This window comes from Pseudopipra pipra, chromosome 28 (assembly GCF_036250125.1).
Source record: "Pseudopipra pipra isolate bDixPip1 chromosome 28, bDixPip1.hap1, whole genome shotgun sequence".
In the NCBI taxonomy this organism is placed as follows: domain Eukaryota; kingdom Metazoa; phylum Chordata; class Aves; order Passeriformes; family Pipridae; genus Pseudopipra; species Pseudopipra pipra.
In genome coordinates, this window is record NC_087576.1 from 668,924 (window position 1) to 696,185 (window position 27,262).

Sequence of the window (27,262 nt, forward strand, 5' to 3'; positions counted from 1 at the left end):
GAGGAAGGCGGAGGAGGAGCCCGGGCTGTCGGCGGGGCGGTGCGGGAGCGGCTCAGTTCGGCGGCGGGCGCTCGGCGGGACGCGGCGGGCGGGCAGCGGCAGCGTCGGGGCGGCCGCGCCTTCGGGAGCGCGTCCGGGAGCGGCTCCGGGAGCGCCTCCCGCCGCCTCCGCCGGCCGGGCCGGGCCGGGGCCGCCATGGGGCGGCCGCTGTGAGCGCGGCGGCGGCGGGGCTGCGCCTCTCGCCCCGGCCGGGGCTCCCCTCCATTGTTCCCGGAGCGGCGGCACCGCGCCGCCGCCGCCGCCCGCGGGGCTCCGGTGAGTAACGGCCGCCGGGGGGGCGGCACCGGGACCGGGACCGGGAGCGCGGGGCGTCGCTTTGTGCTCCGCGGGGCGGGCGCGGGGGCGCGATCGGGGGACGGGGCTCCGTCGCGGCCGAACCCCCCAGATTCGCCCTGTCCCCCGTGCCGGGGCGGCTCCGGTTTGGGGGACCTGGGGGTTTGCGGACAGCGGGCGGGGCGAGGGTCGGGGGCCCCGGTGTGCCGCCCCCGGTGTGCGGCCGCTCGGCGGGAGGCAGTTTGGGAAGGCTGCGGGTCCGACCCCGTCCAGCGGCCGAGCCGAGGCTGGACCCCCCCGCACAGCCCCGGCCCTGAGACCCCTCCCGGCGCCGGGGGAGCCCGGCGAGGGTCAGAGGCCGGTTTCCGAGTCGTTGCTTGGTCCCGTATTCACGAAAAGTTCCTGAGCGGGAGCCTCGCGGCTTCCAGAAAAAGATGGAGAAGGAGCTGGGTTTAGTTGTGTTTCGGATTTGGAATCCCGGGGCGTTCAGCCGTCACCGGGGATGGAGGCGCTGGAATAACGCCGTCCCGGAGCTGGGGTTTCCCTTTGTGTGTCCAGGCTGGTGGGGCTCCGGGAGCCGCCGCATCCCAGCGCCGTGCCGGGCTCCGGGAGCCGCTCGTCCGCCCGCGGCGAAGGCGCCGGGAGTGCGGGGAGGCGGCGACACCTGCGATGGTGGGTGACCGCTGGGCCGGTGCGGTGGCCCTCGGCACCGGGAGGGTTTGCTTGCAGAGGGTTTTTGGTTGTGGCGTTTGTGGGTTCTGGGGCCAGGAGCCGCGGAGGTGGCCGCTGGCCTCGTGCGGGGACGCAGCGGAGCGCGTCGTGTTCAGGTGACGCCGAGGAGCTCCGCGGCCACCTCGCTGCTCCTTCTCCGCCCGGATTCGCCGAGTCGCTGCCCCGTGTCCCGGGTCACGGCTGGCCGGGGCAGGTCCCTTCCCGGCGATGTTTAAACGCGACCAGCGCGGCGAACCCAGCGCTGGCGGGGATGAACGGACGGGCTCGGAGCCCCTGCCAGGTCCCGGCCGGAGGGAAACTGGGATTGCGCGCAGGCGGAGGCGGTGGTTTGCTCCGGCTGGAGCTCTCCGGGTGCCGACCAGCTGGATGCCAGCACAGAGGAGCGGGGCGCAGGGGCAGCCCCCCCGCGCAGCCCAGGGACGCCGCAGGAGCGTGGGCCCCGCAGCCCCCTGCTCTGGCTAGCAGCCATCTTCCCCTCTCAGGAGCACTTCCTCCCTTAATCCCTGTGCTGGCTGGCATGCACTGCTGCCTTTTCCTTGTGTTGCTCCGAGAGGATTAAAATAAATCGGCCCCGCTCCGGCGGGGTGCAGGCAGGAGTGGTGCCGGGCCAGGGCAGCCGGCGGGAGCATCGTCTGGGCTTTTCCACGCGCGAGCTGCTGCCTGGGCCGTGTGGGAGGGGGCCCGGATCCCTTTCAGGTGTGAACTGGAGCTCCCTCTTTATTTACCCCCTAAAACCGTAACCTGAACCGGGAGCTGCGTTGCCTCCATCCCCAGCTGGTGCCTCCCGGTGCTCTAGCCCCCCAGGCCCTGGCTGCTGGAAGCTCATCCCATCCCGGCAATCCGACTTTCTGCCCCTTTGTGACCTGCTGCTTCTGGGCACGAAGGCAAATGTGTGTCCTTCCCCTCCCAGCGGCTTTCCCTGGAGGAGCAGAATGTAGTGAAAGCCCCAGCCAGCTCCCTCTCAGGCTGGACAACGGGCCTCTGCCCCTTCCAGGGGATGGCAGGCTGTGGTCGTGTCCCAGTATCACCATCCTTGACCAGTCCACTTCCAGTGCAGTCGGGGGGACCAGCCCAGTGGAGACTTTGGGATACCAATGGTTGCTCTGTAGGTCTGAAAATCGAGCCCTCGATTTTCACACCTGAGTGTGAGGATGCTTCTAGAACTGAGCTGGTTTGATGGAGATCTGTGGGTGACGCTGGACCTTTCCCTGTCCTTCCTGCCCTGTGTGCCAGGGTCTCCCACCACCAGATGCCCACAGCTCGATGCCAGAGATGCCCCCGGTAGCCCTAAGTCCTGGTGGCCAGCTGGGAAGGGTTAACATGCTCTGTATGCTGCACAGTTGGATATTTATTTTTCCAAGCGTGTGTCTGCTTTAAGCATTATAGTTTTTCCCTACAGTTCCATTTGCAGTTGTGTTTGCTTTTTATTTCAGCAAATACTTGGTTCCTGACCTGAGCCGCAGGCTGGGGCACGGAGCGCTGGGCAAGGGAAAGGCTTCGCTCCTGTCGCCCACGGATTGTGCCTTTGGCATGTCCTTCCTCCCCAAGGGCGCCTGGAGGGCTGCTTGTGTTGAGCCTCAGAGGAAAACGAGTCTGCTTTCTGTGTTTTGGAGCTGGAGGGCATCTCTGCCCAGCAGGGTGGTCTGCTGAGGGTCACCACGGGGGGGACGGGTGACCCTGGCTGGGCGCAGCCCCCCAGAGCAGGCTCCTGACGCTGTGCAGACCCGGGAGCTGAGCTCAGACTCTTCTCCCTGCGGGATTTGGCCTCTCCCTGTGTTTTTCCTGCCTGCTCTGCATTACCCACTGGCTGCTGGCACTGAGGCACCCCGGACACTCTGATGTGGTGGATGCCACAGGCCAGCGCTGCTCCAACGGAGAGGCAGAGGCCGAGGGGCCAGAGCCCCCCCAGCCTCCCCCAGCCCATGGCAGCAGCCACCCCCCCTCACATCCAGCACTGTGGGCACACAGGGATCAGGCTGGGGCTCCTCTGTGGATGTCACAGCATCACGGGGCTCTGAGCCCCACGTGCCCCAGCTGGGCAGCCTGCTCCAGCACTGGCTCCTGCGTTTGGCACCTCAGATGCATTCCAGGGATGAGCCACGGGACGGGAAGGGGCTTCCCTGCTCAGAACCACTCAGCTAAGAACCATGGGGTGCAGCTGGGAAGGTCCCTTCTGTGCCGTGTCCCTGGGACAGCTCAGCCCTGTGACTCAGGGCCGTGGGAGACACGAGGGGTGAGAGTGCAGCCCTTGGGGTCCCTGAGGACGGCAGGGGGACAGGTTAAACGAGGCTCCTCGTGGACATACCGGCGTGCAAAGGCAGTGTGAGAGCATCTTCCCTGGTGCACGGGGGAGCTTGTGCCCCCAGGGGGTGCACGGGTGGGCACAGGGGTGTCCGTCACCACTCTGAAATAGCTCCGTGGGTGTAATGGCCGCTAGTAATTGCAGTCTTGGAGGCAGGTCTCTGAGAGGCATTTAGCCCTGGCTCCTCTCTTACTGCTTCCATTTTTAGTTGTTTGAATCCACCCCGGAGCAGTAAATTGCAGTGTGCTGGGGCCACGGGGAGCGGGGATGGTGCCCGGCAGGAGCCGGAGACCCACCCTGCCCGAGCTGCCATCCTCCCCAGCAAATGGTTTCCTGTTGGGATTTATATAAAAGCTGTATAAACACAGAGAAGAGCCATGTTTGCACAGGTAGGAGCACTCTCCCCACTTCCTCACCTCCTTCCTGAGTGGGCACCAAGGAGCCACAAGGGCAGGTGTCTTGGGGCTTCCCAGTCTCCCCTTCTCCCTTGGGAAGGAGGAAAGGGTCTGTGCTGCCCCTTCAGCATCTCTGAGCACTGGGATTCCCTCAGGTGCTGCTGAGCCTGTCTGGGGAGAGCAGGCAGGAAGCTGGGATTGCTCCCCGTGGTCAGGATGTGTCCTGGTCCTGCTGCCTTCCAGCAAAGCCGTGGCTGCTGCCCCCTCCCTTGCTGCCCAGGGAAGCCAACCATCGTCAGTGTGCTCCCGCTGAGTCCTGGCACACTTCCCTCTGTCCTTCCCTCCTTCCTTCCCTCCCTCCCTCCCAGTGACCCTCTAGCCACAGACAGCTCTGCGCTGCCGAGCGATCCCTACGCCATGGAAATATGCTGCTGTCAAGGCCCTGAATCAGCTGGAAGGCGCCCGCTCTGAGGTGTATTGGAGAAGGGCTCTGCTGTGCACGAGCCAGCACTGACTCATTTTTCAGGAACTGGAGGCACTGGGCTCCCCTCCATCCCTCCATCCCTCCCTCCCTGCATCCCTCCCCTCGGCACAGGGCCGGCTCGGGAGGCCCACGCAGACACTCCGCATTAGGGCATGTTCCGGGGAGCATGTGCTGTCGATAAACAAAGCCACTGAGAGACACAAAATAATTTCCAGAAATACCAAGGACTTTTTTTTTTTCCCCTCCCTCAAAGAATTCCACCTCCCCCTTTCCAAACCCTGATAAATCCTGAACATTCAATAACTGTTTCCAAGCACTGCCCGGCACCTGGGAGCGCTGGCGTTGGAGATAACACCGGTGTTTGCTGGGTGCCCCTTTTGCTGTCTGACTCCTTGTGCCAATAGTTTGGCTCCCAAATACTCCTCTGCTGGCTGCAGGCAGAGCAGTTGGGCAGGGAGGAGGCAGCCAGAGCCCCCAGGCCTGCACCCTGGCTGGGCTTCCTTGGGGTGTGGAGGCTGTTTCGGGGGATCTGAGCCCTTTGGGGCTGGTGGCTGCTCAGCCCATCCGTTGGGAAAAGCCGGTGCTCCGGGCACAGGGTCTCGCTCTCACGCTGGAGCGGGAGAGGCGGCGGCCAGAGCTCCACGGGCTGAGTGCGTGGGGAGGATGAGTAGCGGTTTATTACTCACTACGATTATTACTCACTGGTTTTAGCAGCGTGCACTTCAGCCCGACGCCGTATGGCAAAGGGAAGCGCCCGTTCACGCGGCAGGTTGGGAACGGGAACGGCACAGCGCGCGGCCCTCGAGGGGAACCGGGTGAGCTTGGGATGCTTGACACGGGCTGCGGGGCCCGGGGGCACAGCTGCACCCCAGGAGGGGCCTAGGGGGGGCTTTGGGGATGGTGTTGTCCTATCCACACCCTGATCCTTGCGTTTCCCCCGTGGCTCCTGCCGCCAGCAGCGCCCTGGCCGGGGCCGCGCGGGTTGTGCAACGGGCTGGGCAGGGTCTCGCCGTGAGCGCTTCGGCAGAGCCCGGCGGGACCATCAGCGGGTGTCGGGACCTCGTCCCAGGCTGCTGCCGAGGTGCAGATGTGGCGCGGGGGTGGAGCACGGGGGCTTGTTCCCATCCACTCGGCTGGGAACAGTTGGCCGGGGGCGGTCGGACTCTGGCTCCAGCATCCCCCTGGAACGTGTCTTGGCAGAGCTCTGTGATCCTGGCATGGTGGGAAGGAGGGATGGTCAGTGGGAAGGAGGGATGAGGGCCCTGGAGGGCACATCCCTGCGGCACCCTGAACCAGGATCAGGCTCTGCTGAGTCTCCCTGTGCCAGCACTCGCCTCCGAAGCTGCCCTGCACGGAGCATTCCCTGGGAAGGGCATGGGGACCCGAGGGAATGGGTGGGCTGGAGAACCCAGCGTGAGAGCTGGCAGGGATGAGAGTGAGTTGCAGAATTGGCCGTGGAAGAAGGGGGATTTCTCCCCAAACAGTCACTACAAAAACAGCTGTTGGTGGAAAGAGATTGGCCGCAGCTGGCTGACCCTCCAGCTCCAGAAAGGCCTTTCCGTGGGGGTGGCTGCTGTGTGCCCTATAGATCCCATAGGGAATGGAGGAGGTTGGGATTTGCAGTGGGATCTGCTTTGCTGGGGTGCACAGTGACAGGGACAACGTCAGATTTTGGTCTGGATATGGGATTTCCCACAGCAAAGCTGTGGATCAACAGCTGATGAAGTGCAGGAAGAGGAGAGGAGGGATCTCCCTTTCTTTAACCGGCATTAACGTTCCTCCCTCCATTCTGGGAAATTCTGCTGCGTGCGATTCTGCCTCACCAGCGCTTTCTGCTCTCGACACAACAACGCTTTTACGCAGGGAAACATAACCCTGCCAGTCAGTGCCGGGTCACGTCAGGCTGCTGAGGGGTCTGTGGGGACCTGCCACCACGGTCCGGGGACATCCCATGATCCAGGGACATCCCTCTGTCCGGCTGGATGCTGGAGGAGTGTCACCTGTGGTGGCGAGTGTGTCCCACCGCGCAGCCGTGCCTGGATGTGGTGGGATGTGGGGGAGCCCCTCGCCCTGCCCTGACTCTGTTTTCCTCCCTCACAGCTCGGAGGGGCTGACGGCCCGGTGGAGACCCGCCCCGCGCCCGCCCGGGGCCAGCCCGGGGTCCCCATGGAGTGGGAGTCGTGGAGCGCAGTCGCCGAGCAGTAGCTGCAGCAGTGGGATGTTTACCTGGCGGTGCCTCATCCTTTGGGCTGTGCTGGTCGCAGCCGCGCTCTCCGCTGCCCGGCCGGCCCCCAGCCTGCCCGACCAAGGTAAGAGGGACACAGAGGGACACAGAGGGACACAGAGGGACGCACCGATGCGTCGCGGCCGCGCCGGGAGCCCCCGCTCCCTCGTCCTTCATGAGACAGGAGCCTGTCTCCCTGCAGCAGAGGCAGAGGCTGGCACGTGGTCCAGCCGTGGGGGCACCAGCACGTCCCCAGTGCCACTTGCAGTGCCACCCGGCTGCTTGGGAGCTGGTGCCCGTGGGGACATGGCACTTGTCCTCAGGCCAGTTTGTGCGGGCACAGAAGTGGGCTTGCGGCTCCAGCAGTGCCTGGGGACATTTTAAAGCTGGAGAAGAATTGTGGCAAACCCTGACCTGTTGGTTTGGAGAAGGATACAGAGCCCTGGGGGCTGTGTCCCTGCCCGGGGCCACTCCATGCCACAGCACAGCAGTGCCTGGCACAGCTCCAGAGCATGGGGGCACCTCGAGGCACAGTGGATGGGCTGAGGGAGTTGCCTGGCCCTGGGGAGAGTGGGCCCCGGCAGAGAGCCCTGCTCTGGTGTGTCAGAGCCTTGGCCTTCCCCTTGGTGAGGCAGAGAATAACCAGACCCGGCTGCGCCGCGCGGGACTTCGACTTGCTGCCTTTTGGTTCTAATTACCCAAGAATGTCTGGTCTGTGGGCACTGCTTTGCTTTTTAAGACTCGCTCCCCCTTCCTCCTTTCTCCCACCAGAGCCCTGAGAGGCAGATTGCTGGTGCAGCCAGCATGGGCACAGTGGCTCGTGGTGCCCCGGGGTCCTCTCAGGGCTCGGGGTGGGAGCTGGCACCGGCGAGTGGTCCGTGCTGCAGCTGCACCAGCCTCGGTGAGGGATGACTGGGTGATGCCATGGGGCTGGGGTTGGTGCCTCTGGTCGGAGCGGGGAGTACCCTGTGAGGTGACACCACAGGAGACAGCCTGAGTGGTCCCGGGGAGCTGCAGCTCCAGAGAGGAGCCTTGGGCAAAGCTTCGCTCACATGGACCATTGCTGAGATTTTTCCACTGGCGTGCCTCCTCCCCACGTCTGTAAACAATGCGGTTGACAGTGGTAAACATGTTTTTCTCGGGAGATTGCTCTTCCTGGAAGAGGTTTCCTGGTGGTGTTTGGGGTAAGGATGGCTCTGTGCTGCTGGTAGAGCAGCACTGGCAGCCCCAACCCCAGCTGTGGTGCTGGGAAAGGTGTTGGGGGAGTTCAGGCCCAGGGCTGATTGAGCAGAGGTGGGTTTTGGGGTGCCTGAGGAGCCTGGCAGCCCCTGGAGGGTTTGGTAGCAGCGTCAGGCAGTGACAGTGGAGGAGGAGAGGTTGGAGAGGAGGGAGCTGGTTCCTCGCCAGCCTCATGCCAGGGCTAACAATAACCTCTGGAAACGTTTCCCGACATGGTTCTCACCAGGGCGGCCCAATTAGTGCCACAGCAGGAGCCCGGCTGGGGCAGAGTCCGTCCCTTGGCTCCGGGGCTGGCTGGTGGGAACAAAATGTTCCCAGCAGGACATGTGGGATGGGAAGAGCCGGTGCTGGGCCAGGACCTGCAGCCGGGGCCGAGCCACCAGCACCTCGCAGGAGCAGGCTCCGACTCGGCCCCGCGGGTTTTGGGGTTCCATGGGGTGTGGATGGGGCTCAGCTCCCCTGCTGAGGGGTGTTGTGTCCCAGGGGCCGAGCTCTCTGTCCTTCCCCTACATCCCTGTGGCTCCCCAGTATCCCCCCATCGCCTCGGGGGCAGCGGCGGCCGCGCTCGGTCCCCTCTGTGGCAGAGGCAGCAGCTTTCCCGGACTTTGTTCTGCATGTTTATGGGGTTTCAGTTTACTCCCAGTTCTGAGGCAGCTAAGCTCCCTTCTCAGGGAGGAGTAATCCCCCGCGCCCGGCCAGCGGCCCTGGCCTCGCGCAGAGGGGGGTTTCAGCCCTGGCTCCCCGCTCCTCGTGGCATGGGAGGGGATTTGGGAGCTCTGCTTGTCGTGGGCTCGCTCCCAGTACCAAAAAATCTGGAGCAAATAAAATATTAATGGGCACTTACTGCATTTTATAGTTACCTAAATTTGGAGGTGGTGAAAAACCCCTGGTTAAGGGGAAAAGCCAAGAAATTTCCGTGCGCAGCCTCCGTCCCTCCCTCGCACAAAGCTGCTCTTTGTCTCCAGGTTAAATAGAAACCTGCAGAAAATTGCTGAGGGTTTTTTTCCCCTCTCTCCTTGTCTGCCATTGTCCTGGCTGCTGCTCAGGCATCTCCTCGCTCGGGTCTGCCTCAGCCCTGCCGGGGGTGCCGAGCGGCCGAGCAGATTTTTGTGGGGAGCCATGTCCTGGGGCAGGGGGGTCCTGCCCTGGGCAGCTGGTTCTGGGGGACACTGAGTCCCGAAGGCACCCCCCCGGTGCAGCAGATACTTTCCCAGGGAGTGCATTTGCACTCCAAAGCACAGGGGTTTGGCTGCAGCCCCCTCCCCGGGGGCCGGGGGGCTGCCCCATTTCCCGGGGCCGCCGTCCGCCCAGCTGGCCACAGGCTTAACCTCCCCCTGCCCATCTGCAGAGCCGGCGGGGGCCCTGCATCCCGGGGCTTTGTTGTTCCTGGCTCGTCCAGGGGGTCTCTCTCTGGGCCCTGCAGGAGCCAGAAGTTAGGGTGAGCAGCGTGCTCAGCCCGGGCAGCTTGGGGGACCCCAGCAGGCAGCACCTCGAAGGTCCTTGGCTCGTCCCTGCTGCTCCCCGGGAGCACTGCTGGCCCTTGGCTCTGACCCCCTCCCCATTTCTCTGCTGTCCCATCCCCTCCCTGTTTTTGCAGCTCTCAGTGTCTCCCACCCTGTGCCCCAGGGGATCCAGTTTGGATCCTGGGGATCCCTTGGAGCAGCTGACTCCTTGCTGGAGCCCCACAAGCAGCCCGAGGATTCCCTGCCAAGCCTGCAGCCTCCTGCACTTCTGCTGTTGATGGCAGCAGCCCAGGACTGTTCCTGGAGCTCGGGGGGCCCAGCAGCCCCCAGCAGCCCCCCCAGACCCCTATTGCTGCAGCCACCCCGTCCCAGCTCCCCGGGCATCGCTGTGTCCTCCAGGGCATGGGGCTGCTGCCGTCCCCTCCCAGCCTGCGGGGCCGACATTGTTCCCTCCTCCCGCCTTTCCACTCGGATGGTGTCACTCCAGCCCTTAATTGAGGAGGAAAAAAGGAAATATGAGTCTTTGGGAAAAGCAGCCACACTGTGCCAGAGCCTGGGCTGTGGAGCTGCCCCAGGGGGAGCGGAGCCACACTGGGGGGCTCAGGGGGATCCCTGAGTCTGGGGGCTGTTGAGCCCCCCGTGTGTGACTGCCCAGGGCTGTGCAGGAGGGATGCAGGGAGAGGAACAGAGACTCAGCTCTGGTGGTGAGCCAGGGCCCAGACAAAGCCAGCCAAAATCTGTGTGGATTGGGATGTTCACTTGTGACCCTCATCCGTCCTGTGCCTGGGGAGAGCTGCTGGGGGGTGTCGGTGCCCCAAGCTGCTGCTCCCAGGGCTCTGAGCTGCTGCAGAGCTCTGAGCATGGCCAGGGGGTCCTGGGGGGAAAGGGGTGGGTTTATCCTGACAGCTTTGCGAACTCCCAACACGCCTGTTAATTAAGTGCTGCTTCATTTGCCGTGCAGGCTGGGAGAGCAGGGGGGCCTGGAGCAGGACATAAATCCCCCTCTCCCTGTGGAGGAAGCAGCCAGGGACTGGAGGGTGCAGAGAAGCCCATGGCCTTCTGGGCTGGCTTGGACAGGAGGAGCCAAGGGGTGCCCTGAGCACCCCAAGAAGAGCCACGGGTGGCTTGAGCTCCTGATGCTCGTCTGTTGGCATCTCCCTGCTGCAGCCTTTCCCCGGAGCAGGAGATCCAGGGATATGCATGGCCCTGGGAGCAGCTGGAGTGCTGGGATGTTGCCCCTCGGGACATGCCCCCGGCACAGCCCGGGCTGGGGGGGACACGGCAGGGCGAGGAGCTTTTTAAATCAAAAAGAAGCCAATCCCCAAGTCCCGGTAAGCGCTTCCTGTTGGGATTAGCGGGGCTGCCGGGCATGTGTGTGCTTTTTCTTCAGGAAATACCTTCGGAAAGCCCCGCTGGGGTCTCCAGGGCAACCGGCGCCCGCGGCCCCGCGCCCCCCGCCCGCATTGTCCCCGCGCCGCTTTGTTGGCCCCTTTATTGCCATCGTCACCATCGCCGTGGCCGCGCAGCCTGTGGCTCCCGCTGCTCGGGGGGTGCACGGGCAGCACGGAGAGTGGAGGGGGGGGTCGGTGAATCTCTGTGGTTCCTCTCCCCGCGGCTGCTGTCGCGGGTCCCCGCCGTCCCCATCCCTGCTGTCCCCATCCCCTCCGTCCCCGTCGGGGGCCAGCCCTGGGGAGCCGGTGACAGTTATATGCACTCGGTGACACTCTCCATCTGGCCGACGCTCGCCGGGCTCGGCTCCGCTCTCGATTCCATTTCAAAGGTGGAATAAAGTAATAAACCCCCAGCGGCCGCCCCGGCCGTGGGAGCTGGGGGGGCTCGTGGAGGCACTGCCATCCAGAGCTGCCCCTCACCTTGCTGGGCACCTTGGGGCCTCCTGTCCCTGCCGTAGCAGGGTGGGATAGAGCTCTGCCTGTGGGACTGAGACACTGCTGTTCGTTTGCTCTCCTCGCTGTTGTCCTCTTTGCTCAATGGGGCCGTGAGCACCCCCACAGCTCCTGGCTGGGGTGGGGACTCCCACCCACTGACCTTTGTGCGGTGCCGGCAGCACCCGGAGCCTTCCCGAGCCCTGGGGAGGAGAGCCAAGCGTTTGTCTGGCTGATTAACCTTTGGAGAAGCACCCGTGCAGGGCTGGCTGGTGCCTGGAGGGAGCAGCCGGCCAGGGTGGGCTCTGCCGTGGGGCTGTGCCAGGGGCTGCACCTGGTGCCGTGGTTTAGGTTACAGAGAAGCAGAACGTGAGACAGGGACGCTTCGGGCCGATGGAGTCCAGCGATCAAACGGGCTCACCCTGGAGCTGGAGTGGAGACCACACCGGTACCACAGCTCACGCCGCCGGTGCTCCCGTGTCCCCGGTGTCCCTGCTGCCATCCAGGCTGCCCGGTGCCATCCCTGCCGTCCCGTGGCCACAGTGCTGTCTGCCTGCCAGGGCCGCAGCACCGTCCAAGCCCTGCTCCCGCCGGGAGGCTGAGGGAACCTGGACATGCTCATTAGCCTGTGAATTCGTTCCCAGGCCGTTCCCACCATGCCGCGTTTTCCGCCTCATCCCGAGTGCCAGAGATGTGCCGTGGGTGACCGAGGGGCAGGGGCCTGCCGTGCCCTCTGCCTTCTCTCTCCGTCCATCGTCCATCACCTCCCAGTCGTGCTGGTGATGCAAACCAGCCCCTGTCTTGGTGGGGCTGGGGGAGGGAACGGGGGCTTTGGGAGGGGATCTGGCCACATGCCGGCAGCCCCTGCCTGAGCTCCTCAGCCCAGTGGCCTGAAGGAGTGGTGGCACTTGCACGGGGTGCCAGGGGACCTGTGTGACACCGTGCCCGTGGGAAGGGACCCGCCTGAGCCTGAGACACTGCCTCCCCGAGCCCTGGCATTGGGCTGAGATACCCCAAAATCTCTCCCCCTCCAAAGACCTTTTCCACCTCCAAGCCACCTCTTCCCACTCCACAGGTCCAGCTGAGGGGTGCTGGCAGAGCTCGGGGCTGGCAGGAGCAACCTCCCTGGTTTCCCTGCAGGGTTTTTCTGTTCCATAGGGAAGAAGTTTGTCGGTGCTTGGGTGTATGGGGCAGAGCTAGGAGCAAGATAAGGGCAGATATGGCTGCAGCACCAGATTCGTGGTGGTTTGTGTTTTTGTGGCTGTTTATCACCCACTGACCTTGCTCCTTGTGAGGAGGGAGTTGGGATAGGCAGGAGGACGTGGTGTTACCCAGTCCCGGGGTGTTCAGACGGACAGGACGGGATGTCACTGCTGCTTTGTGAGCCTTGGGAGATGCCTGTGACTAATCACTTGAAACACAAATCAGAGCTGCGAGAAGTGCCTCTCCTGTGGGAGAAAATCAGGGAAAAACAGCATTGCAAAGCAAGGCCCTTCCCCCACCAGGGAAGGGTCTCCTGTTGGTCTTCCCCTTCCACATTAAAATGCTTTGTATCCTCTCATGGATGAATCTGGAGCCCTGGCTTTGGTATTCCAGCAGCTGAGGAAAGGGAGTTCTTCCCCATCCCACTGTTTTCCTTCAAGTGCTGAGCAAAAGAAAGAGGAGAAACTCTGGAGCCACTCAGGGATGTTTTCTCCATGAAGCTTCTCATCAGTCCAAGGCAAAGAGAAGTGGCCAGAAAGCAAAATGCAGGTCAAGTTGCAGCGAATTGGAGTCTGGAGAACCGAGGTTTCATTTTTGGCTGTACAGAGCAGCTGGTGGGTGCAGGGAGGAGCAGGAAGGAGCTGCTGGTCCCGGCCCCACATCACCCACACACCTCAGCTCTGCTCCAGAGGATTTTGTGCCAGTAGAGACCCTGTGCCACTCTGCAGATGGCAGCCCAGAGAAAGGTGCTGTGTGGCTGTTTAAGGCACACATGCAAAGGAGGGAGCAGAGGCTGTGCTTGTCTGGCTCGTTGGGCACCCAGAAGTCCTGGGGGGCTCAGACCTCAGACCACGGATCAGCTGGAGCTTGAACACTTCCCGGCTGTTTCTGCCACGTTTGTTGGGATTTCTGGCCCTGTCTCTGGCCCCTGAGAGCAGCATCCACAGCAGTGCCGTGTGCCCCTTCGTGCTGCTCCTGCAGCGTCCTGATGGCATCCAGCTGGCCGAGAACAACCGGACACACGTTACCGGAGAGGAGACAGAGCAGAGGAGTCGGGCTCCGGAGCTGTGCCCACCAGCCCGTGGGGCTCGGTCTGGGGTGATGCTCACACTGCATCACCCACGTCATCGTAGGGAGCCCCAGCAGAGCTGCAGCAGCCTGAGCCCTTCCTTGGGCTGTGGAATTTGAAGAGGTTGTTTGAAACCCAGTGTCTGCCCCAAGCCTGGGACCAGGAGAGCTGCTCACACCAGGGCCAGCGCTCGAGGACTGACCAGGGCCAGGACACATCAAGGCCAGGACAGACCAGGGCCAGGAGAGATGAGATCGCAGTGGAACGGAGAGAAAGGATCTTTGTGCTGCTCACACAAGTGTCGCCTCGGGGAGCAGCTGCAGCTCCCCTGCCCAGGAATGCTGGATGGGAACGCCATGGCCGGCACCTGTCTGGCCAGAGCTCCCCTGGGCTGACCTTTCCCCCCTCACTCCCTGCCTTGCTGTCCTGCCGCAGCCCCCAGTCCCTGCCCTTCCAGCCCTGCCCCGCCGCTCTCTAACTGGGGCGAGGGTCCTGGTGCCATGGGGACCCTGGCCTGCTTTGCTGGCTGCCCGCTTGTGGTTGGGATCCTGGGACCCCTGCAAGGTGGCAGAGCCAATCAGGGATGTGGGATGCTCCTGGGAGAGGCTGGATCCTGCCCAAGCAGCCGGCACTGCCTACGTTGTCTCAAGTTGCCTGTTTCTCCCCCATTGTGAAGGCCCTGCCCTGTCACGCTCCACAGGAGCCGAGTGGGGTGAGGGCTTTGGAACTCCCCAGGCACCAAGTGGGTGCTGCTGCGGGGTGAAGCACTTAGTGCTGCTTGGGGTGCTTGCAGCCTCTGCCTCTGCCTCCCCTCTGCTCTGCTGCTGCCGCCAGCTCTGTCCCCTGTGTACTGGGGTCCCCAGTGCCACGGCAGGAGCATCCCAGCAGTGCATGTTGCCTCATTAACCTGGCTGCAGCAGCAGCAGCAGCATGGTTTCCTTTGGTCTCTATTCCTTTTCTCCTTCTTTTTTTTTTTCTCTTCTTCTCTCCCCTGACTCCTCCAGCTCTGCCCAAAGCAAAAATCGAAGTGGAATCCTACTCGGCCCACCCCGGTGACCTCCTCCAGCTGCGCTGCCGGCTGCGGGATGACGTCCAGAGCATCAACTGGGTGCGCGACGGCGTCCAGCTGGCCGAGAACAACCGGACACGCATCACCGGGGAGGAGGTAGAGGTCAGGGACGCGGTACCCGAGGACTCGGGGCTCTATGCCTGCATGACCAACAGCCCCTCGGGGAGTGAGACCACCTACTTCTCCGTGAACGTCTCAGGTTTGTAGCAGCCCCGGCTGCGCAGGGAAGGGGCAGCCGCGGGGGCCGGGCTGTGGAGCGAGGAGCAGGCTGCCTCTGCACGCCCTGCACGCCCCAGCGGCCACACGCAGTGAGTTTGGGGCCGACCTGCGACTCGGGGGTGCCTGGAGGAGTTTCCAGCGCGGTGCCGTGGCTGCTTGGCCACTGCAGTGCGGGGAGAAGCGGCCGGAGGTCGTCGTGTGTTTGTCTGCACGGGACTGGGGGGCTGCGGGGCCACCCCAGGAGGGGCACGCGCTGGGTGGGAGCCACAGCCTGTGTCGGTGCTGATGGAGTGTGAGGCTGGAGAGGGAGGAACGCTGGAGCTGGGGAGGTGTTCCCCGAGGCTGGGGCATTTCTGTGCCTGTGGGGTCTCAGCTACCAACCCAGAGGGGTTGGTGGACACGGGGTGAGGAGCTCCGAAATCACTTCTATCAGCAAATTGCTTCACTGTGCCCTTGGCTGTGGGCACTGGGATGGTGGCACTGTTGGCCCTGGCTGTGCTGGGGGTGTGCAGAGCGTTCCTCCAGGATCCCCGTGCCCCCACTGGGCATCAGCAACTCCCTGCCTTGGCCACTCCACTGGGCACAGCTCCCCGCTACCCACCCACCATGCTCTGGTCCCCACCAGCCCTGCTCACAAAGGTGCACAGATGTTCAGCGGGGCCATCTCTTCTCTTGCAGACGCGCTGCCCTCTGCGGAGGACGATGATGACGAAGATGATTCCTCGTCGGAGGAGAAGGAGGCAGATAACACCAAGCCAAACCGTACGTGCGCGCGGGGTTTGCCCTGTGCCAGGGCCAGGGGAGGCTGGGCGCACGTGAGCATTGCCCAGGGGTGGAGACAGGCAGGTGAGGATGGGCAGGGGCTGCCTGAGCCAGCCCGGCTGGCAGTGGTGAGGGTGCAGTGCAGGGTGCAGGTCTGGGTGCACTGGGTGAAGCAGCCAGGGCAGAGCAAGGGGACAGGCCAGCAAGGCTTCATTGGGGCCACTGCTGCTGCAGCCACGTGAGCTGAGCACGCACCCTGCAAGGAAAGGGCTGCTGTGACTCATGGATAATGCCCAATGTCCCGGAGCTCCCCTCCCTACCGGACCCAGGCTTGACTGCTGGCATCTCTCTGGATTCCTGGCTCAGCCCTGCCCTGGGCATCCTTGGGGTTACACCCGGGACTGGAGGCTGGTGGGTTTGGCCGTACTGAGCCCCCACTCTGCTCCCCAGAGGCCATTGCTCCATACTGGACCTATCCTGAGAAGATGGAGAAGAAGCTCCACGCTGTCCCTGCCGCCAAAACGGTGAAATTCAAGTGTCCCTCGAGCGGGACACCCAACCCCACGTTGCGCTGGCTGAAGAACGGCAAAGAGTTCAAACCTGACCACCGCATCGGGGGGTACAAGGTACCGGGGGGGAATGGGGTGGGGGGAACAGCCTCTGCACCTCGAGGGCTGGGGGGCTTGCAGGGAGGGGGAGGACTGGGAAGGGTCTCTGCAGCTTAAGAGGCACCGAGCCCCTGCCTGCGCCACCCCGGCGGGGGCAGATGGGCCCCTCTGACATTCCTGTTTCGGAGTGGCCCTACGGCAGTGACCTGCTTCTGGGTCATGTTTGCACCAGCTCAGCCCTGGGGGAGGGAGCTCATGGGGGAGGGGGCTCGTGCGGAGGGAACCAGCCTGGCTCGGCCGCCTCCATCTAATCCCCCCGCCAAGGAGAGGGGTCTGGGCGTCCCCGGGGGCCCCGGGGTGGAGGAGCCCCTCCGTGCCCAGCAGTGGTTGGCAGGAGCTGCACCAGCAGCCCAGGGGTGCCCCAGCCCACATTCAGGGGTCACATTGGCTCCCTGAGCTGGGGAGGGGGCTCAGTGCTGCTTCCCCAGCACCCACAGTGGGCCCAGGCTGCAGGTGCCACCCAGGTGGGAGGGGGGCTTGGCTCTCCCCTTCCCATGGCTCTGGTCCTTCAGTGGAGTGCAGAAGAGCCCTGGGGGGGTGACCAGCATGCTGGGACCCCCAAGTTTCCCTCCTCCCCAAGGGAGGGGGTGACCCTCGCAGCAGCTGTAGCCCAGGGACCTGTGGGTGACCCTACAAGGCACCAGAATCCTCTTTTTCCATCTTAATTTTCAGGAGCAGGACTGCAGCCTCTCTGAGGCTTGCACCCCTTGGGGAGTGTCTCCTTGGCTGAGACCCCTGAGCCAGCCTGGGGTTGTGTGGCCACGATGTGCCACTGAGTTGCACAGGCAGCCGTGGCCCTGCGTGACAGGGCTCCTGCCAGGTGCCAGGGACAGCATCAGGAATGCAGCCACGTCACGGCTCCCAGCTCCATGCAGTGTGTCCTGGGGAGGGATGCAGGCTCACCATGGGATGGAGGCTCGTGGGTGGGGAGGAGAGAGGCTGCTGGCAGCGTGGTGGTTCCTGGCCCATTGCAGCCCATGCCCCGGATAGCTAATGGGGCTGAAATGCAGGACTGTGCAAACTGCCAGTTTCCAGCTGGGAGGGAGGAATGCAGCCCCACGGAGCAGGGCTCGGGGAGCTTTTGCCAAGAGGAGCCAGAGCCGAAGCTGGCAGCGACAGGGCTGGCTGTTGGAGAGCCTCTGGTGCTCTGTGGCCAGGGGGCCTGGGAGGTTCTCAGCGCAGCTGAGCTGCTGGGACCATCCCAGAGGAGACGCACTGGGTCAGCAGCACTCACGGAGGACACGCAGGCTGCACCCGCCCACTGACCAGCGTGGTGCCCACTGGCTGTGGGGAGCAGTGCAGGTCCGAGCCCCAGGGCCAGCCAGGGAAGCAGCTCTTCCCGGAGGAACAAAGCCGGTCTGTTCCCTGCTCACACGGGGGCCGCTGCAGAGGGGTGTCCCCGCACACTGGGCGGACCCATCGCGCTCCCCTCCCAACATCTGCTTCCCGGAGCAGTTGGCTCCGTGGCCAGGCTGTCCCAGGACAGCTGGGAGCAATTACAGCCCTTCTGTGGGGAAGGGGAAAGGTGACCTCAAAGGGAGATTTACGTCCCGCCCGTGCTGGGGGCCGGGGCTGAGCCAGCTCCGACGTGAGCGGGACCAGGGGCTCGTGTGCCCTGCACGTAACTGGCTCTGTCCTCCCCGTGCCCCCAGGTCCGCCAGGCGACCTGGAGCATCATCATGGACTCGGTGGTGCCATCTGATAAGGGCAACTACACCTGCATCGTGGAGAACAAGTACGGGAGCATCAACCACACCTACCAGCTGGATGTCGTGGGTGAGGAGCGCGGGGCTGGGGGGCTCACCCGCGTCCCCATCCCCCCAAACCTTCCCGAGCAGGAATGGGTGCTGCACCCTGGAGAGGCAGGGATGGGAGTGCTCACAGGGAAGGGGCTCACCCGCCATCCCTCTGCCGTCCCACCCCTGTGTCCACCTCTGTGGCACAGCAGGTCCACGAGCCATCCAGGCAGAGGGTTCACTTCATCCTGTTCTGGGGATTTTTAATTGTGGTGAAAATAATTTCATAGACCAGACAGAAACTTTTTTAATCGCCTTATTAGCCATAATTCCCAGCTGGGAAGGCTGGTCTGAGCAGTTCCACATGTGGAGCTGCTCTAAATGCCAGTAAATGAACCATTAAAAATGTGATTTAATTTGATTACACTGAGCAAACTGAAGGGAACAGTCAGCGAGGTGAACAAAGGGGTTTGTTAATGCTGACTCACCACAGTGGCAGCCGCTTTGTTAACGGCCGGGGCCCTCCCTAGGTTTGTTTGACCTCTGACCCCCCCAATAGGTGCCGATGTCCCTGTCCCCGTGCAGGGGTTTCACCTGTCCCTGTCCCTGGCTGCTCTCAGGGACTCTCAGGGAGGGGATGCCATGGCTGTGCTGGGTGTGCCAGTGCCCACATCCTGGGCGTGGGGGGCTGCAGGGTGCACCCGTGGGTGGGCAGTGGGCACCCCAGACCCCGCTGTAAGGTGCCCCGTGTCCCCGGTCCCGCAGAGCGCTCCCCGCACCGGCCCATCCTGCAGGCAGGGCTGCCTGCCAACAAGACCGTGGCCCTCGGCAGCAACGTGGAGTTTGTCTGCAAGGTCTACAGTGACCCCCAGCCACACATCCAGTGGCTGAAGCACATCGAGGTGAACGGCAGCAAGATTGGCCCCGACAACCTGCCCTACGTGCAGATCCTGAAGGTAAAGCCACACACTGGGCAGCCCCGGCTGCAGCCCCCGGCTCGCCCGTCCCCGGGGCAGGAGCGGGGCAGTGGCAGCCACATGGATGGGCCAGAAGAGCCCTCTGGGGCTAAGGGCCACTGGCCTTGGGGCAGCTGGACCCCCAGAGCTGTCACCAGCCTGCCGGGGTGCACCAGAGCATCACAGGGTGAAGGGCAGGGAGGGCTGCCCCGGGGAGAGAGCACGGCGCTGGAGCTGGGAGCTGAGCCCTGGATCATCCCAGTGAGAGCAGCTCCCTCTGCCCCCAGCTCAGCAGGCAAACTGGCTGCTGGTCTGACTGATGTCCCTGCTGTGGCAGGGGGTCATACTGGGTGGCCTCTTAAGATCCCTTCCAACCCAAACCATTTTGTGATTCCATGCAGCCATCCACAGCTGTGCCTTTGACCCCTGTGGAGCAGGGGGGAGCAGGGTTACACCCCCATGCCCGTCTGTGTCCCCTGTTCCTCCTGTGGCTCCCTGTGTGCAGCCCCATCCCTCCCAGCTGGCCGTGGGTACCGGGGGGAGCAGCCCCTGTGCTGATTGATGCTGTCGGTGCTGCCATTCCTGAGCACATCCATGTGACTCCCTGTTGTTGGTCTGTTCCAGCACTCGGGGATTAATAGCTCTGATGCGGAGGTGCTGACCCTGTATAATGTGACAGAGGCGGAGAGCGGGGAGTATGTTTGTAAGGTTTCCAATTATATTGGCGAGGCCAACCAGTCTGCGTGGCTCACTGTCACCAGGCCCCTGGCCACAGGTAATCGGAAGGACGCCCGGCGGGGTGTTTCCTTGGACCGTCGCTCCCCGGCGGTGGAAAACAAAACCCTGGGCTCTCTGGTTTCTGCTGTGTTTCTGGTGCAACAACCATGGAAAAATACCCAGCGGGGCCGGCTGGGCTTTGTGCTCTGTGTGTGTGTCCTGGTGTCTCTGCTGTGTCCTGGTGTTTCTCCTGTGTCCTGGTGTGTCTCCTGTGTCCCAGTGTCTCTCCTGTGTGCTTCCCACCCTATTGTGCAGACACTGGTGCTGCTCAGGTGCCTGGTGGGTCAGGCACCAGCCAGGGCGCCCCATCTGCCTGGCTGGGGATCACACAGTGCTGTGCCCCCATCTGTGCTGCTCTCCTGTCTCCATCCTCCCATTTCCATCCTCCTGTCTCCATCCTACCATCTCCGCCTTACTGCCTCTGTGCTTCCATCTCTGCCCTCCCATCTCCATCCTCCTGCCTCTGTCCTCCCATCCCCATCCTCGTCCTCGTCCCCGTGTCACCGAGCCAGCCGGCCGGCTCTGCCTGGGCTGATTTCTCCATGCAGCCCATCGCCAGCATGTTCGGATGGGCAGGACACTCAGTTTGGTGAAGGGTTTTAACCAGCATCTCCGTAGGTCCACCGGGATGAGTGGTCATCCCGAGGGTCTCTCTAGCAGGTCTCCAGTGGTCTCTGTCTGCTCCCCGGGGGTCTGGCAAATGAGACTGGGCTCTCCCTCCTCTCTGGCCTCCTTCCCAGAAGATCTCATGTGGTTTGCTTCTCCGTTTTTTGCTTCCATTTTTCCCTCCAGACGGCTGGTGTTAACACGACAGACAAAGAAATGGAAGTCCTTCACTTAAGGAATGTCTCATTTGAGGATGCTGGGGAGTATACATGTTTGGCGGGTAATTCTATTGGGATCTCCCATCACTCTGCATGGTTGACAGTTCTCGAAGGTATATACTCCTCTTCCTCTCCCTTTCCTCCCTCCTTTCCAACGTATGCATTGCGGTCCGGGAGAGAGCACTTCCCAGCCCCTGCCCCCCAGAGTGGGTCAGCACGGATGCTGCAGGGCTGCTCTGCAGCTGGAGCGGGACGGGACAGTGTCCCCCCACTCTCTGCCCACCTCCACCCCAGTTGTCTGCCCCCTGCTCTCTCCCTGGCCCAGGCAATGCATACCTGGGGAACTTTAACCAGGGGCTGCTCCGCCGGGGCAGGACGGTCCTGCACCCCCGGGGCCAGGCCAGCCCTGCCCGCACAGGGGGGCACTGAGCAGGGTTTGGGGGACTGGCAGCACTGCCTGTGGGGGCCTGGCCTTGCCCTGTGGTGCGGGGCCGTGCGGGGCCATGTGTGCTTGTGCTGTGGGGACGGCTGCCCCATCCCCATTGATGCTGCTCCTCTGCATCAATGCACGGACCAAAGCCGGATAACAGCAGCGGGAAAGTTTTTGTGGTGCTGTTCACTGGTCACTGCTTGCCAGCCAAAAACTTTCCCCGTTATCAGCCACTGCTTTGTCAGCCGGGTGTGCCCAGAGGTGGGGCAGGAATCTTCAGCTCCCTCTTACACCTCTCTCTGAGGCTCTGCTCTTCGGGGGGGTCAGGCTGGGGGTGCTGCAGGGGGTGCAGTGGCAGCCCCTGCCCTGCTGGATTCACCACGAACCCTGGCACATGGCTGCAGGCTCTGAGCTGCTCACGGCTCCAACACCACCTCAGCCACCAAGGCAGGGTCTGCAGGTCCCTCCTCCCCGCCATCCCACGGTCCCACAGCAGGTCACTGCCACTGGAGGTGCCACTGGCTGCTCTGCCCTGAGCTCTCCCCAGTACTTACTGGTAACGCCTGGACTCCTGCAGCCCCGGGCACTGCCAGACACTCCCCTTCATCCCACTGTGTGCAGGGAAAGCCCAGACCCCAGGGGACCTGCAGCTCTGAGCGTGGGCAGAGTGTAGCAGCAGTGACAGGGACCTGTCCATGCAGGTGCCCGTAGTGCCACATCCCTGTGGGGTGACTTCATGCCTGTCTCAGTTGGCCCCATCCCACCCCCGGCGCCTGTGGATGCAGTGGAGGCATTGCTTGGCCTTGGGGATGAGGAGCTGGGGGGTGCAACAGTGCCTTCCCTGCCGGGGTGGGTGGGCAGCCTGCAGTCCCTGCTGCGCCGAGGTCCCCACCAAGCGTGGGGAGGAGCCGGGGGCTCCTCCAGTGCTGCTCCTGGGCCCTGGGGGCTGGTGGGTGCTTAACGAACACCCTGTTCATGCTGAACCAGCTATTGAAGACACCCCAGCCATGATGACATCCCCCTTCTACCTGGAGATCATCATCTACTGCATCGGGGCCTTCCTCATCTCCTGCATGGTGGTGACCATCATCATCTACAAGTTGAAGAGCACCACCAAGAAGACGGACTTCAACAGCCAGCTGGCCGTGCACAAGCTGGCCAAGAGCATCCCCCTGCGCAGACAGGTAACAGAAAGTAGAGAGGGGGTTTGTTTGTAAATACTGCCCCTCCTGGAGCCCAGCCCTTCCCGGGGGATCTGGGGGAGGAGGGACGGGGAGACCTGGGACCATCTCGCCTTGCTGCACGTGCAGCCCTCTCCGGCCCTGTGCCCATCCATGGCATGGGATGGGCACTGCCCAGGCTGTGCCTCCAATGGCAACACAGCGAGTGGGGAGGCCACACATCCCCTTCGCCTCCCCCCTCAGCAGGGCTCATGAGGAGAACCAGGAGAATTTACAACAGTTCAAGGTTTGAGCAGAGCGGGGTAATTAAACACACTGAGGAGCCCGGGGAGCTCCTGGGCCGTGCATTTTGGGTACACCGTGATGCAGATTAATTAAAAAACACATAGTCCAGGTCCCAGGTGGGAGCCCCCCCACAGGCAGGGGGCTGGGGGCAGGGGCGGGTGCAAAGGCTCCCATCAGCATCTCCCCCCGGCGGGGGCAGCCGGCTGTGGCCGTGAAGGTAACCCACGGTCCCACTGCAGGTGTCGGCCGACTCCAGCTCCTCCATGAACTCGGGCGTGATGCTGGTGCGGCCCTCCCGGCTCTCCTCCAGCGGCACCCCCATGCTGGCCGGCGTCTCCGAGTACGAGCTCCCCGAGGACCCGCGCTGGGAGCTGCCCCGGGACAGGTGAGGGGCAGCCCTGCCCCGGCTGGGAGCTGGGTGAGGGTGGTGGTGCCGATGCTGGTGACCGACCCGCTCCCCCCACACTGGGGTCTCCTCCCGGCAGGCTGATCCTGGGCAAGCCCCTGGGAGAAGGGTGCTTCGGGCAGGTGGTGCTGGCAGAAGCCATTGGCCTCGACAAGGACAAGCCCAACCGGGTGACCAAGGTGGCGGTGAAGATGCTCAAGTGTAAGTGGGGGTTCTGGCATGGTGCTGGAGCCCTGGCTGGTGCCGGGGGTGTGCAACTGGGGGGTACCCCGCCTGGTCCCCCCTGACCACTGCTCTATCCACTTTAGCCGACGCCACAGAGAAGGACTTGTCTGACCTCATCTCTGAGATGGAGATGATGAAAATGATTGGCAAGCACAAGAACATCATCAACCTGCTGGGAGCCTGCACGCAGGACGGTGAGGGTGTGCAAGCGGGATGGGGGTGTCCCCTCTGCCACCCCTCCAGCCACATCCATCCGCTGAGAGGGGCTGGCCTGGCACCTGTGGGGTCATGAGCCCCCACTCCGTGTTCCAGCCTCTCATCCCTCCATCCCCTCAGGACCCCTCTATGTGATCGTGGAGTACGCCAGCAAGGGCAACCTGCGGGAGTACCTGCAAGCCCGGCGGCCCCCGGGCATGGAGTACTGCTACAACCCCGCCCGTGTCCCCGAGGAGCAGCTCTCCTTCAAGGACCTGGTCTCCTGCGCCTACCAGGTGGCCCGGGGCATGGAGTACCTGGCCTCCAAGAAGGTGAGAAGCTCCCGGGGGGCTGTGGCGGGATGAGGAGCCCGGCAGCTGGGCCTGGGGGGATGCACACTCCCCTCCCTGCCCGGTCCATCCTGGGGAACCGCCCGGGGGTGTCGGGGACCCGCTGACGGCCCCGCGCTCGCTCAGTGCATCCACAGGGACCTGGCGGCCAGGAACGTGCTGGTGACCGAGGACAACGTGATGAAGATCGCGGACTTCGGGCTGGCCCGCGACATCCACCACATCGATTACTACAAGAAGACGACAAATGTGAGGGCTGGGCCAGGGGGGTCCTGCTGGGGTGGGGGTGCCAGGGGTGCCCCAAACGGCGCTGGGAATGCGACGGGCATGCAGGGCTGCCCCTGCCCCAGACCCCCCCACGCTTGGGTGGCACGGAGCCAATGGGGGGTTTTGTGTCCCAGGGTCGCCTGCCGGTGAAGTGGATGGCCCCCGAAGCCCTCTTTGACCGGATCTACACCCACCAGAGCGATGTGTGAGTAGTGCCCGCTGGGGAAGTGCATGGATGGGGTTCATCTTAGTTTAATGAAATTATGATTAGTGTCAGCCGACCAAATATTTTGAATCCAGACTGTATTTGGTGCTGGCACTCGTCTGTCCTGCAGAGCGAATTGAAACTGTGGGTGCTTGTCCCTCCCAGCAAACCAGCCTCAGTGTCCACCCTGTGTTCCCAGGTGGTCCTTCGGGGTGCTGCTGTGGGAGATCTTCACGCTGGGCGGGTCTCCCTACCCCGGTGTGCCCGTCGAGGAGCTTTTCAAGCTGCTGAAGGAAGGTCACAGGATGGACAAGCCCAGCAACTGCACCAACGAGCTGTGAGTGCAGCACTGGGATGGGCAAGAGGGAGGACACTGGCACCCCAACACTCCCTGCCCAGCTGGGACTGGTGAGGCAGGGTTGGAAGTCTCTGGGTGCCACTGCCTGACCCAGGGCACAGGCTGGGGCATGGAGGGGGACAGCCAGATGTTTGGATCTACAATCCCAGCAATTCCCAGCCCTGCAAAACCATCAGCCCGATCTGTTTGCAATAATCAGCATCTCCCTCCATTATCCCATGGCAGGAGGGAATCCCAGGGTGACCCCAGCACAGGGACCAGCCCAGGCCATGTCCATCCTCCTCCCCAGACAGCCCCTTGGTTGCAAGGGCGGCTGGGGGATTCCCTTCCTTCCCCACAGGAGATTACCCTAAATCCTGGGATAGCATCCTCCCTGGCCGTGGGTCCCAGCCTGGGTGCAGGGGTCTGTTCCTGGGAGTTCCTCTCCCATGGGTGGGGTCTCCATCTGCTGGCCCCATGCTCAGCTCTCGCCCTCACAGGTACATGATGATGAGGGATTGCTGGCACGCTGTGCCTTCCCAGAGACCCACCTTCAAGCAGCTGGTAGAAGACCTGGACAGGATCGTGGCCATGACCTCCAACCAGGTAGGAGAAGTGGCACCCATGGGCCCCCACCAGCACCCACCCCATGTGGGGCAGGTGCTCCCTGGGGGCTCCCTGGGGGCTGCCCAGTCCCCTCCTGAGCCCGTGGTCGGGGTTTGTCCCCCCCAGGAGTACCTGGACCTCTCCATGCCGCTGGATCAGTATTCCCCCGGCTTCCCGGACACCCGCAGCTCCACCTGCTCCTCGGGAGAGGACTCTGTTTTTTCCCACGACCCCCTCCCGGACGAGCCGTGCCTTCCCAAGTTCCCCCCCCAGCACACCAACGGTGGACTGAAGCGACACTGAGGGTGGCACTGGTGGTGGGACCGTGCCGTGCCACGCTGTGCCATACCCTGCCCTGCCGTGCCTGTGGACGCTGCCTGCGCAGTCTGGTTGTGCTGAGCTGTTGCAGAAGGGGTTCAGAGACACCTGTAGCATCTCATGTAACCAAAACCACCCACCTCCTGCCAGCTTCTCCTGCCGCCTCGTGTCAGCTCTCCGCAGCCTAAAGGGTCCGTTCCGGTGTTTTTATGGCGTTTCCTCCCTTTTTGTTTTTAAAACCTCTTTTCCATGAATTCTGTGCTTGAATATTCCCACTTGGTTGAGCTGAAATCGCCTGCCACTGGGGGCAGTGCCTGGCTGGGGAGCCAGACAGGCATCCCGGGATGGCACATCCTGGCAGGGCACGGAGAGCCCAGGGCTGGTCTGCGACTGGGAGAACTTGCTGAGCTGGGAGCAGCACCAGGTTCCTGTGGCTGTGGAAGCTGGGGAGCCTCGGTGTGCTGGGAGCCTTGGTGTGCCCAGAGCCCTGGTGTGCCAGGAGCCCTGGTGTGCCAGGGAGCCTTGGTGTGCTGGGAGCCTTGGTGTGCTCAGAGCCCTGGTGTGCCAGGAGCCCTGGTGTGCCAGGGAGCCTTGGTGTGCTCAGAGCCCTGGTGTGCCAGGAGCCCTGGTGTGCCAGGGAGCCTTGGTGTGCTGGGAGCCGTGGTGTGCTCAGAGCCCTGGTGTGCCAGGAGCCTCAGCGTGCTGGGAGCCTTGGTGTGCCAGGAGCTTTGGTGTGCCAGGATCCTGGCTGGCTGGGGCTCCCTCCCTGCCCAGGATGCTCCGGGGCTGGTCAGCAGGCACATCACCCAGCACTGCTCAGAGACAGCCACATCCACCCGTGCTGAACCCAGAGTCCTGTGTACATAACGAAAAATATGTATAAATATGAATATATATTTACATGTCTTTTTAAAAGGGTTGTTACCAGAGATATACCAGTTTGGTAGGAAGGTACTAGTGGCTGGTAGATATCAGTTGCTATAAAAAAAAAAAAATTCATATATTTTGCTACTTTTGCTGTTTTTATTTTTTTAAATTATGTTCTAAACCTATTTCAGTTTAGGTCCCTCGATAAGAATTGCTGCTGCTGCTTCAGTTTTATATGGGGTTGTATTAAACAATAATAATAACGTGTCGATGCCTTTTGGGAATCCGTTGTCATTACGTGCCTGGCCTCGCCCTGGCCCCCCCCGTGTCCCCCCTGCTCCCTCCCGGGGCTCCGGCGGGGCTGGGGCCGGGCAGTGCCCGTGGCACCATATTGGTGTGTGGGGACAGTGCCCTGGGGAGGGGCTGCAGCCCCTGCCTGGCCCTCAGCTGCCTGTGGGGAGGGACAGGGGGACGCAGGTCACGCTGTGCCCCAGCCGGGGGACGTGCACCCCATGCAGCCCCCACTCCCCCAGCGGTGCCAGCCAGTGCCTTACCAGCACCTGGGGAGTGGCCTCATCCCAGCTCTGCCCTTCTGTGCCCCCCCAGATCTGTCCCAGTGCCTGGCAGGTCGGGGTATTTCCCTGGCCAGGGCAGCCCCTCACCAGGGCAGGGGCCACGTTTACCCCTTCCCTCCCCGTCACCGGCGTGGGGACGCCGGAGCCAGGCCGCTGTTACTTGAAAAGTTTATTTTGCCTTTGTATGGAGAAATATTATTTGTTGTAAACTCTTCTGTAATGAATCTGGAATTCTTGTAATTATTAAAGACTTTAACCGCGACTTTGCCGTCCCTGGGGGGCGGTGGGGAAGGGGCTCTCGGGGCTCTGTGTGCTCAAGCTCATCCAAGCAGCAGTCTGGGAAGGTGACATTCAGGGAGCAGCCTGGATGGCGGCTGGTTCTGTGGGAATTCTGCTTTTCTGGGCTCCAACACTCCCCCTACAAATGTTTTAGCATCCTGCACCCCACAAACTGCTGGGGGCAGGGTCCAGGCAGGGGTGTGGGGGGAGGTTCACCAAAGAGGGGGTGGGGGTGAGGGGCTGCCAGCCCCTCCCGAGCCCTTAAATGGTTAAGCTGAAGCAGCTGCAGCATCCCTGGCCTCCCCGGCCTTTTTAAATGCGTCTGCTTGTTGCTATTTCCCGGTGTAAATTAAATCGATCAGCTGTGCCCTGCCCACCCCCCCACTTTAAATTAAGTA

General features: G+C 63.0%; 1 protein-coding gene across 4 annotated transcripts; it reads left to right on the plus strand.

Annotated features, from left to right (window-relative positions):
* The first annotated feature begins 204 nt into the window (after positions 1–204).
* FGFR1 (fibroblast growth factor receptor 1) lies at positions 205–26,847 on the plus strand. 4 transcript variants are annotated; one of them, XM_064637974.1, is made up of 19 exons: positions 205–315; positions 6,347–6,555; positions 14,332–14,595; positions 15,294–15,377; positions 15,828–16,003; positions 17,698–17,821; positions 18,547–18,737; positions 20,307–20,451; positions 21,756–21,952; positions 22,474–22,619; positions 22,720–22,841; positions 22,949–23,065; positions 23,202–23,392; positions 23,537–23,659; positions 23,812–23,882; positions 24,082–24,219; positions 24,720–24,825; positions 24,952–25,737; positions 25,842–26,847. In XM_064637974.1, the coding sequence occupies exons 2-18, from the start codon at positions 6,465–6,467 to the stop codon at positions 25,126–25,128; spliced, it is 2,463 nt and encodes an 820-aa protein (XP_064494044.1). In that variant the 5' UTR covers positions 205–315; positions 6,347–6,464; the 3' UTR covers positions 25,129–25,737; positions 25,842–26,847. The 4 variants fall into 4 exon arrangements, with proteins under 4 accessions (XP_064494044.1, XP_064494045.1, XP_064494046.1 ...); XM_064637975.1 differs by having other exon boundaries at positions 22,949–23,059; XM_064637976.1 differs by lacking the exon at positions 14,332–14,595.
* Positions 26,848–27,262: the final 415 nt, after the last annotated feature.